This window comes from Labrus bergylta, chromosome 5 (genome assembly GCF_963930695.1).
Source record: "Labrus bergylta chromosome 5, fLabBer1.1, whole genome shotgun sequence".
Taxonomy (NCBI): Eukaryota; Metazoa; Chordata; class Actinopteri; order Labriformes; family Labridae; genus Labrus; species Labrus bergylta.
Window position 1 is genome coordinate 8,811,893 of NC_089199.1, and position 16,047 is coordinate 8,827,939.

The window sequence follows — 16,047 nt, forward strand, 5'->3', positions numbered from 1 at the left end:
AAAATCAATCCAAAATGTAAAATCAATCCTATCCCTATATCCCTAGACGTTTATGCTCAATATGCTTGATTTGTTTTCACGATGGTCTGTATTTAGTGTTGTTTGTCTTCATAGTACCTGTACATACATTGCACTGAGCTGTATATTTACACTAAAGTCAAGGCTAATTCCCCCCTGGGGTCTCTTATCTTATCTTAGGTTCTAGCTAAAAGCAAATCTGCAATATTTTCAAGTCCATTTTACTCTAAAATATGAATATGTATGTGTAGTGTTTTGAATGTACACACACTCTCTCTCTCTCTGTCTTTACCTTGATGATGGTCACTGTAGTTAGTTCCTGTTGGGCTGGGACTGAGGGACACCCTCGGCAGGATCCTGAGGTTGGAGTTCAGCGAGGAAGACATGACCAGGCGCTGCGGCGAGGGCATCGGGGCGATTGGCACCTCTGTCACATACGTAGCAGGAACATATAGTGGCTTTGTTTTACTAGCTGCCCCGATCCTCCGCACCTGTCAAAGAAAAAACAGATTCATCATATGCATTTGATTTTTCCTCCTACATGAATCCACCAAGTTCAACCAGAGATCAACGCAAAACACAGCTGAGGTCTGAGGCAGAAATATTTGATGCTGCAGCTTTCTGATTTAAACAGATTCAGTGATAAAAATCCACATCTTCTCTGTCTAAAAACAGAATTTAGATTTTTTTCCCCACAAGATTAATGGTCCATCTTCAAATTGGTATACACTATTACATGCTGGATGTCAGAGGTCACTCTTACATATCATGTTACAGTGCGAGGCTTAAAGAAATCAGCATCAAAGAACATCTCATTGACCGAGCGGAGGTTGAAATGTCAGCTTCAAAATCAATTTAATAACATGTCAGTCAACATCTTATATCAAATTTGATCATACATATAGCATTTCGGATTCTGTTTCAAACACACATTTTGCAAGCGACTTCCTTCGTTCAAAATAAATATTTCCGAAGGAATCTAAAGATTACAGTCCAATTTTTTTTAAAATCACGTTACACCCCCACAAGACCGAGTAAAGATCAGCTGTTTCCTCACCTGCCACCAGTCATTGTTGGTCTTTTTCAGGAGCACGAACCGTTCGCCCTCCCTGATGCAGACCTGCCGTCCATCAGCCCCGCGGTAGTTGTAGTCATACTGGGCCTCAAGGACCACCGTTCCAGTGGGGACCCCGCACACCGTCACCCCCGTGGAGGTCATCACTGGTGCTGCAGGAGAATGCTGGGGCCCTACAGAACGCCGCCAAGTCCCAGACAGCATGACCCTTCACACGGTCCCGTTCAGAGAGCTCTGCTGGAAGTGTGCTGACAGTGGATACTGGTGATACTGGTCGGGTTAGGACAGGGCAGGAGATGCTGGAGCCGGGACAGTACCATGCTCTGATACAGACAGAGGAGAAAAATGGACAGAAAGAGAGAGATTACAGAGGCTGTGACGGAGGACAATGATATAATGCTTAGTGCAGGTTTTAAAGAGAGAGAACATGAATCCTTTTAGTGACAAAAATGAAAGTCTGGGTCAATCGTCGACAAATATGACGTCATTACAAACATATTCTCTTTTTTTTCCCCTCTTCATGTTATTTCCCCGTAAAACATCATTGCTATTCAGAAGATGGGATTTTCTGCTTTCTCATTATCCTATCTTTGCTCACAAATATCTTTGTGTTTCTGACTGTTGGTTGGACATTAGATCAAACGGATAAAATCTTCTTTGCTTTTTGTTTAAGTATTGAATGTGAAAATCTATTCAAAGCTCACATATGTGGAGCCTGCTAGCAGCTTATTAGCATAGCATAGCATAACACAAAGACAGAACACAAGGGACAACAGCAAGCCTCTGTTAAACAACATCCCCACTGCAGTCCCTTTGATGCACAATAATCAACATGCATCTCTTAAATTATTTTCACTGGTGTCCAACATGTCCAACATTATCCAGCCATCTTTTTTCTTCTTTGAATTAAATTCTGTTCACATTACCCTCATTCTATTCAGAAGCGCCATGTGAGGAGTCATGAGATAGTGACACAGTGAGTCAACTCGGCCATTGGAATGTTTTGAGAGTGCCATTTAAAAATAATATATATATATATATCGATACTTGGCATCAGCAATTCAGTAATTGTTTGACGAGAGGCAGGACAACGATATATTGCTCTTTCCACTTCTTTTGTGGTTTCCCGCTGTTTATTTTTTCCACCTCTGATATACACTCTGTATATAAAGAGAGAGAGAGAGAGAGAGAGAGAGAGCGAGAGAGAGAGAGAGAGAAAGAGAGAGAGAGAGAGAGAGAACAATGGACCACATCCTCAATATAAGATACTGAAATAATAGAATTGGTCATGTTGTTGATTTTGTATTTCTCATAATCTCTTGAGTTTTATATGTTTTCGCACTACACAGAAGTAACTGACTGCTTTAGCAAATATCCTCAAATTAATAAAACGCTCATTTTATTATGCAAGTGTTGACAGACATGAAGGAGGAAGAAGTTTCCCAAATATTTGTACAAGGCCCCAGTAAACAACTTTTTCATTGTCCTTTCATCCTGGTGGAGCTCAGAGACACGTGTGAGTGAATAACTCATGCGTTTGGAGGATGCAAGGAGGAGTGCAGTTTACCCAAAATAGCATCTGTCTCCATCTCTCCACCTGAGCCAGCATCCCCGAGCTAAACCCCTGCTCTACCCCGCCAAGACCCGCTTACATAAGAGAACATCCAACTTTTTGCCAGACACATAGCGATACAGCTCGCACAAAAAAAATGCACCCACCCACCACCACAAAAACACACACGCACACGCGCGCACGCACGCACGCACGCACGCACGCACGCACGCACGCACGCACGCACGCACGCACTCACACACACACACACACACACACACACACACACACACACACACACACACACACACACACACACACACACACACACACACACACACACACACACACACACACACACACACACACACACACACACACACACACACACACACACACACACACACACACAGAAAGGGGAACATCCCTCGGCACCTAGCAACAGTGTTTAGTCACAGTCAGACCCAACCCGTATCAGTCTGGGTGACAAGAAGAGAGGCGGTAAACAAGAGAGACAACCCTGAAAAAAAATAAATAAATGCATGATATCACCGTGGGTGTAAGAGATGCAGAGGAATAAGAAACTGTAGATTAATGGGATTAAAGAAGAAGAAAAAGTATAAATGAACCAGAAAAGAGAGCAAAATGAGCAGAAAGTCGGGATGGGTAATAAAAAGGAGTGCAGCCTATAGACTTGGAGGAAAGGATGATACTGGATGGAGTTGTGAGCCATGTGAAGGCGATGTAAGGGAGGGCAGGGTTAGCTGACTGAACCTTAATAATCCCACTGTTATTAAAGCACGGGAAGGAATCTGTGACCTCCACGGACACAGAGCTCTCCAGTAAAATCCCTCTGTACCAGCATATGATTGAGCTGAGGCCTGCCTGCCTGGCTATAGCTGGGAAGCTAAATGCAGGGTACTTTATTACGGAGCAGGATAAAAATAGTTCAAAAATCACAACAACAACAACATAAATACAGGCTATTAGACAGACAATTGCTGAGGGTTGCTTAATCCATATTGCACGAATGAAATGGCATAGGTTCTTAAGTTGTGAGGTTACTGGAGCACAAATAAACACACTACAAACTTTTCATTCAAAACTCATTATATATCAAACAAAAAAAATATATACATAGCAAGTATTGCAAAAAGAGTAGGGTATGTATCCAATAAGGGGACGCTAAACAAAAAAGCTTTGAGGTTTGTTGACCGGAGCTCGACCAGGCAACTTCAGACTTCTGTGGTATGAAAACTTCTTCTTCTTGATATCAGAAATGCAAAAACAAAAAAAAAATATGAATGACTCATTACATTTCCTAATATATCAAAGACCAGCTGGCAAGTGCTATGAGAAGTATATCTTTTAATTAATAAATGTTTGACTGTGTTTGTATTATGGTGCTATATTTTAATTCATTCATTCTCTTGGGGAATCCTTGTGATGGAATACAGATCTCAGGAGAAGCTGACAGTAATGTGTAATCTGATATAATCTTTTCTCAGTTAAAATAAAGGCATACATTGAAATAATTATGGGATAAACTTTTTTTTACTCATGATGAGCTGAACTAGTTTCATAATCTGCTTGAAAACACTCTTCTGAGAAGAGCAGCTAACCTCATGAGGGACAGAGGCTAGAGGTAGACGGAAGCTTCATACACAGGAAGCTTCATGCACAAACCACAGTTTGGGTCATATCCTCTCTGTCTCACTATTACTGATGCACTGTAAATCATCTTTGGCAGTTTAAATGTTGACAGCCAAAGGAACTTTTCGTGGTGTGCTCACGTCAACACAGCAGCTACGTGCTTCTCAGTTTCCCAATCTGACTGCATGTGCAGCTTTGTGAGGAGCTTTAATTACCACAAAGCCTTGAAGCAGTTAGTAGTAGTTGTGTTTGACTTAAAACAAGCCTGCTGCATGACTTCAGTAATGTGTCATTTAGTGCTGCAGATGGGCAGAAAAGAATTGCATCATTCGGTGGGTTTCAAATAAGGCCAAACAAACACAGCGGCAGAGTCTGCTCATGCAACCTCTCCATAAATTACTCTCTCTGCACAGAGAGGATGAGCTATAGTATATGATGCTGCCGCTGCACACCTGTGTTCCTTATTTTGTTTCTGCTCGCTCAACAGAACACGCTGAACACAGAATACATTCATAAGGGAGGCTTTATCGAACCAGAAAAAAGGATATAGTTCAATTGTGTGGATCATCATGTAACTACATGGGCACAAGAGGCTTTATCTGGCATGTGCAAATTAGGCTGCTATAGCAGGGTGAAAGTCCCTAGTTGCATTATTCAGAGTGGAGGCTCTTGATGATGCACACTTAGGGTAAAAATCTGACTTCTTGCTAAAGGGGAGACAGGATCAGTCACGAATAGGGTCACAAGTAAGACTCAAGATTTTAGTGAAAGTGACTTTATTGATTTACAATTGAAAATAAAAAGGCTATATCACAAGACATAGGAAGAATATATATATAAATATTCCAGATAAAATCAAATGTGTGTTTTTTTACTATGAAAATAGAGAGCGACCACATTAAATTGAGATCTAAAAAAGTGAAAATGAGGCCAGGCTGTGTTTGTGTTTGCAGGTCAGATGGCAGTGCAGAGGGCACTGGCGTCACAAACCCAAACATACAGAGAGGCCCATATGGTGTCAGAGACAGACAACGGCACCCTGCCACGACAAGGATAGTGTGTGCCAGGGGGCTGAGGGTGCAGGGCTTATGTTGTTGTATCAACAACACAAATGGAGAGGGCATGAAAAACTGTCAAAAACACAGAGGAGAAAAACGGAGTGCTTCTGTTTGCTTTAGTGCGCTCTCTGCAGCTCTAAGTGTGTGATCATGCAAGTCAGAGTGAAGACAAAGGAGTAAACATTTGTGCATGCATGCAATAGAGAGAGAGAAAGAGAGATGGAACATTATCCAGCCATCTTTTTTCTTCTTTGAATTAAATTCTGTTCACATTACCCTCATTCTATTTATAAGCGCCATGTGAGGAGTCATGAGATAGTGACACAGTGAGTCAACTCGGCCATTGGAATGTTTTGAGAGTGCCATTTAAAAATTATATATATAATAATTATATATATATAAAATTCAGTAATTGTTTGACGAGAGGCAGGACAACGATATATTGCTCTTTCCACTTCTTTTGTGGTATCCCGCTGTTTATTTTTTCCACCTCTAATATACACTCTGTATATAAAGAGAGAGAGAGAGAGAGAGAGAGAGCGAGAGAGAGAGAGAGAGAGAGAGAGAGAGAGAGAGAGAGAGAGAGAGAGAGAGAGAGAGAGAGAGAGAGAGGGCAACTCACCATGGTCCTGAAGTGAAGCTGTTTCTACATCCCAGTTTGGTCCCCAGCTTACTCTGCAGTAACGGCGATCTGTGCCTTCAAAACAAAACAAAAATACAATATAATGGAAATATTAAAATGTATTTAAAATAATGGCCCAGTAGAAGATATTTGACTGTCTAAGATTAGAGAGAAAACATAGATTGGTTATGGAAAAAGGTGGGGCAGAAAACCACTAAATTTAACACGAGCTAGCAGCTCGCTCCAGCAGAAACTCGCTCGCAATCTCTGTTTCTCACACACCACACACACACACACCACACAGTTAATCCTATGCAGAGAAATGATCCGGCCTCCACTCACTGAACCCCCGCTGACCTCCCCTCATACAGCGCAGTATTTTGCTTCAGAGTGAAAAGCAGTGGGAGTGACAGAATCGAAGCGATGACCCATCCATGTAAACAAGCCATGTTTGAACTTGAGAAAGAAGAACATGACAAAAGGGAGGGACAGAGAGAGACAGGACATGTGTGCTGCTGACCATACAAAGCAACCAGCAGCCCAGTTTATCGATCCTGCTATTGATCCACACATACAGTTGACTGGTCTCATCAGAGATTAGTGGCGTCATATGGGGGAGAAAAGTATGTATGTTTCTAAGGACCCATGACTGACAGGAGGCTAAAAAAATAGTGGAACATTATTTTGAATATTTTTTTGTCAAAAGTTTTATTTTTCATGAGACCCAAATCCATGGGGGTGCACCGGTCAGAGATCCACCACAGAGTTAGCGCATGTACCGAATGGATGGTGGTGAGAAATCATCTCAGGATTTAAAAGAAGTCTATAAGTGGCAATAACCGGCTAAATTTGTATATAAAACACTTCATATAACGTATTATGTGATGCAACACTACTAGAATTTTTATATTTTTTTAGCGCTATCAACGACCCTGAGAGGCCATAGGATTAAAGACTTTAAAAGATTAAAGGCTCTCCTGATGGTTTAGCATGTTTGAGGCAAACATTATCCAAATTGAATATAATTTTTTTACATTTAACCTCCCAACTACCAGGAGGCAGAGATCATCTCTCATCAACATTTTGGTACAGGAATTCTTTTAGAGCTGAGATTGATAATCCATCACAGTGAAGGCATGCATCCTTCTGAGTAAAGGATGTGTCATGCAGACTTCTTAATGCTTACCAGGAAATTATTTACTTGAGCACAGCAGAAAAAAATACCTACAAAATGACTTTATTTTCAAAGAGCAGCCAGATACAGGGTGACAGTCAGTGCAAGATAGATTGGTTAAAAAATAAATAAACATCCTTTTGGATTTCAAGGAAATTCAGGAAAATTTAAGACAGCTGTGACAGCTCAAACTCTTGTCTGGGCACACGGATCATCATATTCTGCACAGTGAAGGTCAAACATCCAAGAGAAGACAAGCCATGAGCCTAAAACTATTCTTTATAAGCGGGGAGGACTTCTCTTTCTGTCAAAGCAGCGTAAAATCACATGACAAGTTCAAGGGCACAATGTGATCCGCATGAGGTATAGAAACATGGTGTGCTTTGGAAAAAAGGCGGCCGTATGAAGTATAAACAATATGTAGTTCATGGACTAAGTCATGCATGCAAACCACCTGCTGCTAATGCTACCATGACACCCTTGAAAACGCTCTTGTTGCTGGAGGGCGGGGTGAGAGAGAGATATGATGACGAATGCAAATTACCATGTAATAAATTATATGGTAGGTGGAAGAAACAGGCAGAGGGTGTTCAGAAAGCCTCTACAAGGCTTGATAAGGATACAGAGATGATGCCAGAAGTGAAGGCAAGCTGTAGGACAAAAAAAAAAAAAAAGAGAGAAAGAGAAGAAATTGAAATGTTCATGAAGCTCCAAAGAATCGTGAAACTCGGCTCCCACAGAGATTGTTAAAGATCACCGAGCCTGTCAAAGCATCATCACACCGCAGGATGATCGTGGAGTGAGGGGTGCTGTTGGTGGAAACTTTGGTGTCGTTATCATATCCATATTCATTCCATACGTTTGAAGTCGAATGAGGGGTGTCTTTAATAATCATGGCTACATGGTCTTCAAAGAGCGATGAGACATGGGGAAGAGGAGTATGGAGTGAATGAGGAACTTCAAAGGCCTTTTGCATGCTCTCCAATCCGGAATCACAAACACACACACATACACACAAAGACTGTAGTGTATTTACATGTGAATGTGTATAACTAAAAGCTTTGCAGGGAAATAAGCCAGATAAAGTGGCTCCACACGATGCATACTGTCTGAGCACAAAATAAGTTAAAAGGCTGATTTCATTCAAGTGTCAACCAAACAGTTCCTGTACATTCTTGTGCATGCTCTGTTGCACACATGCTTCCAGTGGGGTTTTTTTCAGCTCAGCAAGATTTTTTAAGGTCCAAACTTTCAGCCAGGTAAGACTGTGTGAGGTGGAGCATTGCATCATTGATCCACATCATGCATTATAGGTAAAGGGAGCTTTAGCACAGCAGAACATCTTAGAAGAATCAGTAGAGCGCCTTGAAATGTTCCTAAAAATCAATGCTAAGCCAAAGCAACGGTTTCCAGACAAGACTTACTCATTTACACCTGAAACAGATTTAATGATCACAAAGTGAAGTGTGAATGTTTGATGACTCAAGAGCTTTCACTTTGAGAAATAAACAGACAGCAAGTTTGACGTGGATACAGCGGGATCAAATGTCAAGTCGGATCTTTGAATCCTATTCTCACAAGGCTTTACAATATTTACAACATACAGCACACTCTTTCTGTAGATGCTCAATTCAGAGAGAGAAAACATAAGAAATTCAGGATCCTCCTCATGAAAGCGTCAGTGTAGTTCTGAGGGGTAATGTTAGGGTCTTTACTTAAAAGTGGTCTCCTTTGCTTTGTTACTTATCGACTCAGTGAGTATTGGAAGCCAAAACTATCGACTTCTTGTAGCTGGTTTCTGGATGTTTGATATTGTGAAGTGAAGAGAAGGTCATGTGGCTCTTATAGTCACAATGTGTGTTTGTGTTTCTTGAAATGTGTTTTGCCTCATGGAATATTTTTGTGTTTTTGTAAACTGTTCATTTTCATAATGTTAAATGTTCTTGTGTTTTGTTAAATGTTTTTGACGTTTATTAAAAATATTTTTGACGTTGACCTTCAGGGCCACCGTAGATATGAGTGTAATTTAAAAAATAAACATAATGTTGTGGGGAAAAACACAGTGGTTGACATTTTCTATCTTTGACTTACACTGTACTCTGTATTGTGACTTACTGTCACACAATTATTTACGTTTAAGAAGTTGATTTTTGGGGGCTTATTGATGATGGCATACCTAGTACCATAACTGAGGTGGTATTGAAGGCCCTACCATTACATACACTGGGTGATGATACTCTTATTGGTATCATAATCCAGTATAAGCAGCAGTTTCCAGTACAAGTATCAATATTGGAACAAGTCTTGGCCAATACGTATGATATCCTCAGTGTGTATTGTCAGATGGGTTAGGGATGAGGGCAGTAGGCTGAGAGTTTCATCTGTTTTCTATGGACTTATTGGAGGGGGGGGGGGGGGGGGGGGCAGGCTGAGTATAGATACACCTTTGAAGAGTTACACAGTGTACCCTTTTACAAATCCATCAACATTTTGTGGAAAAAAAAAGACATCAAAGAACTCCAAATCCGCAGACTAAGGAAAGAAAATCTGTCGACTCTCTGTTGATGACCAGTTCTACTCAGGCCATCCATGTGGAGGAGCTTCACTTAGTCTATAAATGTACAGTTATAACTGTGAGCGCTGATGTCTCTCTCTCTGTATGAGACGCATGCCTGGAGCCATAACAGCCTTTCATCCTTCCAGAGACATAAATTATTGATGATCAAACCAGAGAGACACTGAAACACACACTGGGTTTCCCAGTGTGACGGCGGGCTCAATGCCTGTATGACTGCACGTCTATGTGTGTGTGTGTTTGTGTGAGTGCCTATGGTGGGCAGGATTCATTCACTGATTAGCTGTGAAAATGATCAGCGAGCCAATCAAAAAGCAGATGATGACAGCGAGGCAGCCATTGGCTCAGGCTCTCTACTATCATGGTGACAGCAGCCTCTGTGACCAGCTCTGCTCTCCAGTGTCTCTGCTACGTGTGCCTCTTGTGTTCTTGTTGCACATAACAACATTTTATATATGTGATGATTTCAAGCGAGTGCTGCTGACGCAACATCTGTGTGTACAATGAACCCTGCAGCCTGCATCAACATGTACATAACAAACTTCTTCAGAGAGTTCACTCGTATGATATTCAACTTCTCATTTCTCTCATTTGAATAAAAACAACAACTAGACGCACCAGTTAGGGGAAGTATTGCAGGATTGCTCAGGGGGCATTTTAACTTCTTTAAAGAATTAATTCAAGCATCACATTTTAATTAACTTTTTCACTTTATAGAAAAAAAGTAGAGAAAAAAAAATGCAAGTATACATGGAGTTATAACAATAAGCTCAGCCAGAGAAATAAGCGTATTATAAGAGCTTGTTTAAGCAGCTTTGCTCATGTATGAGAAATACAACATTAAATATCTGGGTCAGCCTTTGATTTTACTTCCCAAATACTATTATAGGTTCAGGTATGAATCCAAACTTTCTATGCACTGGATGACGTTTTAACTTTGTTGAAATCATCTCCATTAGCACACACAAAAACACGCACGCACGCACGCACGCACGCACGCACGCACGCACGCACCCACACACACACACACACACACACACACACACACACACACACACACACACAAGAGCATAGCCTTCAGGAGCCATTTGGGTTTCAGTTTGAAGGACACCTTGTCAAATGGACAAGACGAGCTGGGGATCAAGGGTTACCGGTCTATCTCCTCTGCCAGAGCTTTCCTGTCAATGTTTAGCATTTTCTTAATAAGGGTTCCAAACATTTCACTGAAAATAAAAAATGTTGGAAATGATTTTGTGCCAATTAGCTACATTTTCTGGCTGGAGAGATGTTGATTTATTCAACCACCTGATTTATATCCATGTTATTTTAAAAGTTGAACGTCTAAACCTGCCAGAGAGTGAATTCATTGGTTTGTCTCCTGCAGACAAACTCAGTAATAAATGTTTGAACTTTGAAGTATTTCTTATCCTTGTGATATAAACTGAAATCCCATGGAGGTGTATTTTGGCTCCTACTGTGCCTATATAGTCCGTACTGGTAGTCGGTATCCATCCATAAGAAACAAACATGGTAACCCCACATATTCCTGCAGTTTTTGTCCATTTGAAGAAAAGAAAAAGTCTCACAGAGAAGTAAAGAGTGATCTTTGGAGAATAACAAAATAAACCAGCCCTCTCGGCACGAGCTCACGGGTTGGTGCTGTGGGAATGTGCGGTACATTGATGTTTCTAATGAAGCGCGCTGAGCTCCATTGATCCACAAGGGATGAGAGTGAGCTGTCAAAAGCTATCAGGCAAGTCAAAGACCCACTTTCAGCCGTGTGCAGCTGAAGTGAGCACGATACTGCCAGGGCACAAGGAAGAGCAGCTAAACCTCCCAGGGCAAACAGTGTGGAGGAGAGGCACACCGCTTTGATGCTTTCACAGGGTTTAAGGGATATTTGTTCAATAAAGGACCATGACACAAATTATAAATAGAGGTTAGGATGTGTTAATGCTTACCAATGGTGCCTTTAAGTTTTTTAATTCAATTATTTGCCGCTTTTTTTTCTTCCAAACGATGACTTTTCTTCCATTTTCTCCTAAGTTAATAGCATGAATGCAGCCTTCGGGACTGCAATATATAACCACTGTTATGATTCAGACTATTTTCAGTATTTGCATTTGCTAGTCATTGTTGTCCACAAAAAAAGCAAACTTTGGCATCTCCTTATGTCTTGTTTTGTTTGACGAAGGCGATGTCAACAAAATATTTCAGGTTGACATTAACATAATGAAAGAGAAAACTACATCTTAAGAGAAGCTCGGCATTTTAACTGCTTCTGCACGAATACTATTCATCAATTATATGACATACATGTGTTATAATAGATTTGATGGCTACCCATTTCAGATATAATAAAAACTTAGTTTCATTAAAATTAAAATGAACATGACACTCCATAGAACAGAGTCTGACTATCAAATGTAAATGGTGTTTGAGACTTGTGTGAGAAACATTTTTCCACATTTTGTAGTCAGTTTTCTGTGTTATTTTCTCTGTCTCTGGAGGGATGTCTGGAGTGCTGTAATTCTGCCTACTGCAATCCAGTCAAAGCACAATCCACTGCATACTGATATTAAATGCAGGATTAAACTGGTCTGGATTAAAACAGCACAGATGTGAAGGTAGGTGGAGCTACTGTAAACTGTATAGCTGTTTTATAGTAATCTTCTTTCATATTGACAACTGAAACCCAGATGGGCCTTGAAGGCACTGCAGGTGGGCTTACAAGAGGTAATTTTACAACAAATAAACAAAAAAGTTCTACATTTAAATTATACAGTATTCTGTTTGCACTAACTAAATTGTTTAAAAAATGCTACATGAAGGCGAAAGGATGATGTACCTGCGCTGCATTGAAGTATGCCCACTCTAAAAATTAAATACCTTCATCCATATAGGGCTGCAGCCGGTCCCTGTCATGGGTGAGAGAGGCATGGTACACCTTGGACTGGTCGCCAGTAAATCACAGTTCAGACATAGAGACAAACAATCAGGCACATTCTACAGGCAATTTAAAGTCACCAATTAGCCTACCCAGCATGTCTTTGGACTGTGGGAGGAAGCCGGAGTACCCAGAGGGAACTTACCAAGCGGAAATCTCTGGTTGAACAATGAAGCCAATGTGAAAGTGCAAAATCCCAGTTTGAGTATGCTGGAGGCTGGCTGCTGAAGCACCAGAAGTCACATACAAAAAAACATTATTTTACAGAAGAGATTAACATGTTTACAGCCTGGTTCAAAAACCTAAATTGGTCTGATTAGCTCATTGACACACGCTGGGGTGAATTTTTTGATAACTCATTGGTTTTTATTTTACGAAGGATAAGAGTTATTCATAACAAGGCGTGTTTGTGACCTGATTGGCAGGCGTGCTGTAGCTGTTTGTCAGGAGGCTTAAGACCTGCTTTGGCTCCAGCTCTTATCCTAGTGTTTGGTTAAATGAAAGTTAGATTGAGACAGCATTTCTCGAATGGCAACCGCCAGCGGCAGCCTTCCAAAGCCCCCTGAAGCAACAGATGGCTGACGTCGCTCGGGCTTCGTCCATTAATATTTACAGTCCATGGAACTTACTCATGCCTATGGAGAACATGCGAACAAAACAGGAACAACCTTCTTCCTGTGAGGTGACAGTGCTAACCACTGCAACGTCAAAGAACGATTACAAACACGCTTTCTGTGCATTACAGTAAAACCTGTTATTCACAGAAATATTTCTATTTAATTGTTTTTAAAGTGGATTTATTGAAATGATGCAGCTTTTTTCTATTACATTCTGTTGTAAAAGGGGAGTTCATGTTTATCTAAAAGCTTGTATTTTTATTAGTGGAATTGAAGCAGTGAGTATAAAGCCAAGAAAATTGAGGATGTGACACATGTTGGAACATTTGTTATTTCTACTCCACCAATTAGCAACAACAAATTGATCCAAACTTAAATGACAAACTTTGATTAATATTTACTTTAAGATTTAAATCAGACCAATACCCATTCAATAAGGACCATTCACATACGATCATTAAGTTAAACCAACACCTCCCTTAAAAACCGTGTCATCATAACTGAGTGTTATTGACTCACTGAAGGGAGGACTGATTTACAGATGTGTTGTTTTAGATAATAAAAAAAACTGAGTGAGAGTGAAAACTGTTTTTTTTTTAATCATATAATCTAAAAAAAGTTTTTCTTTTTGAGGCTCCCATATGCCCTTCAAATTATGCAGCATGAGTTGTTACTAAGTACTGGGGAAGACATTTTTGGAAATGATAAGAGAACTGGTTTCATTGACAGGAAGTTTAAAGTGATGAAAAAACTACTGCAGCTATCTTCACCAGAACACGAAGATACGGCGAGACAATCAAAGTTATGCATTCCAAAAAACAGATGTCTATCCTTCACACGTGCATATTTCTGGAGGACCAAAAACTCAGTTGTGGTGTGGCTGTTAACTTTGTGCTGACAGCACAAATACGGACAGTAACATGAGGTTTGCTGAGCATCTGCTACTGTATAATATTGCTCCACAGCTCATAGCATGCAAACAGATCTCACACTGAGACAGACCACAGACACATAGCCCAAAGTAGAAGAATAATCTAACAAGTATCAAATCAGGCTTCAGTCTCTCAATCAGTCTATGACAGCAGTCTGTGAAGCACACTGGCAAACTAGACAATTTGCATTAACCTGCGGAAAATGCGTGGGAATGCTGACTTGCTGAAATGTTTTGCAAAACACTGCTGAATGAAGAAGAAACAGCAGAAACAGCTGAAGGATTAGTAAAAGATGAAGAAAAAGTAGAAGATGAAGAAATAGAGGAAATAGTAAAAGAAGAGTAGTAGTAGGAAAATCAGAAGAAACAGTAGTAGAAGTGGTAGAACAGGTAGAAGATACTGCATAAAGACTGCTTAACCCTCATGCTTGGTTCATTTTTACTATCCTTACATCATTCCCACTAATAATAAATATTTGGATAACAATAGTGTGAATGCTGTATTACAGAATTCCCACTAACTACAGCAAACTGGTAACCCCTGTGCTAATGCTGCACATGGTACGTGGCACTTTTAATCAGCAATGTTGCAAGTGGAGAATAATCTTCCAAGCTTGTGTCGTCACACGCTGGTGAAAAGGGGAGCAAATCTCCTTCTTTGCATGGACTTAAGAAAGATTATAAAACAGCAAAAATGCAATGCGTCAGTCAAACTGTTTCCATCACACCCTGTGGTTAACCCATCGATGCAGTTTCTATGTAGCTGCATGTGAGGGCTTAAAACTCGCTCACAGTAGCATGCAAATATTTCCGCATGGAGAGAAGTATGTCATAAAGTATTGAGAATAAGCAATTGTTGTCAGGGACATTTACGGACAGGAACACAGAGAAAACCAACATTGGGTCATAAAGACAGCAGCACCTTTGAATAAATGAAATATGTAAAACAAAAAAAAGCATCATAACTATACATAAAATAGAAAAATATATATAATCAAGTGCTTTCCATGTCAAAAGCTCTGTGCATAGTTACTATATTCTGCAAGGGGATGGACAGGAAAATGTAAACAGCTGAAATAATTCTTGAACAAAAAATATTTGGAGGTTAAAGTCATTTTTAGTTTATGTTGTGTTTGCAGTTAGTTGGCCCCTCTGTGGCTCTCGTGCTTTATCACAGCTGAGTCTGAGAGACTGTGACAGTAAAGGCTTCCTGCAGTTTGACACTATGATGTGGAAAAATACCTTGTTTTTCAAAAAAAGCACACTTGCTATTTTGGTAAATGGAAAGTGTTTGAGCTATTTGCAGAGACAGGACCTGCACTGCTAAATATTAGACCCTGCAGCGTTAGTCCACAACTTTTATTTCCCCACAAACTTTACACTAGATGGAAGCACTGTGTTAAAGTTATTTCAATGGTATCCAATGATCTTATTTCAGTATCAAAATGTACTAACACAGAATGATTTTTTCACAATAACTCATACACAACTTCTATATTATTTCAAAATATAGATAACTAGATTAAAAGATCATTAAGGTCATGAAAACGTATTTATTCTAATGTATACAAGTGGCCTCAGTCATCACTGAATGAGTCATTAGTCTGATGGGGATTAAGAGATTTTTTAAACCTGAACTCATATGTGGCAGGTGGTCAGAAACTGTGATCTAACAACTTGAAAATAACTCTTTAAAAAAAATAGATACCAAATAATTTAGTGCATATATTAAATGAACTGAAAAAAGATAGTATTACGGTTCATAGTTCAGCTGCACTTATATTACAGCACAATAAATAAAAGGGGGGGGGGAAGGAGGGGGGGT

At 40.1% G+C, this 16,047-nt stretch overlaps 1 protein-coding gene across 6 annotated transcripts in view; it reads right to left on the reverse strand.

Moving 5' to 3' along the window:
- arhgap9 (Rho GTPase activating protein 9) overlaps window positions 1–16,047 on the reverse strand; it is a 46,722-nt gene that overhangs the window by 30,190 nt on the left and 485 nt on the right. For all 6 annotated transcript variants that reach the window (XM_020636801.3, XM_020636805.3, XM_020636803.3 and 3 more), the window contains exons 2-4: window positions 5,979–6,053; window positions 1,076–1,416; window positions 311–509 (exon numbers count right to left, since the gene is read on the reverse strand). In XM_020636801.3, coding sequence (XP_020492457.1) covers window positions 311–509; window positions 1,076–1,297 — 421 coding nt within the window. In that variant the 5' untranslated portion in view covers window positions 1,298–1,416; window positions 5,979–6,053. The remainder of the gene's footprint in view (window positions 1–310; window positions 510–1,075; window positions 1,417–5,978; window positions 6,054–16,047) is intronic.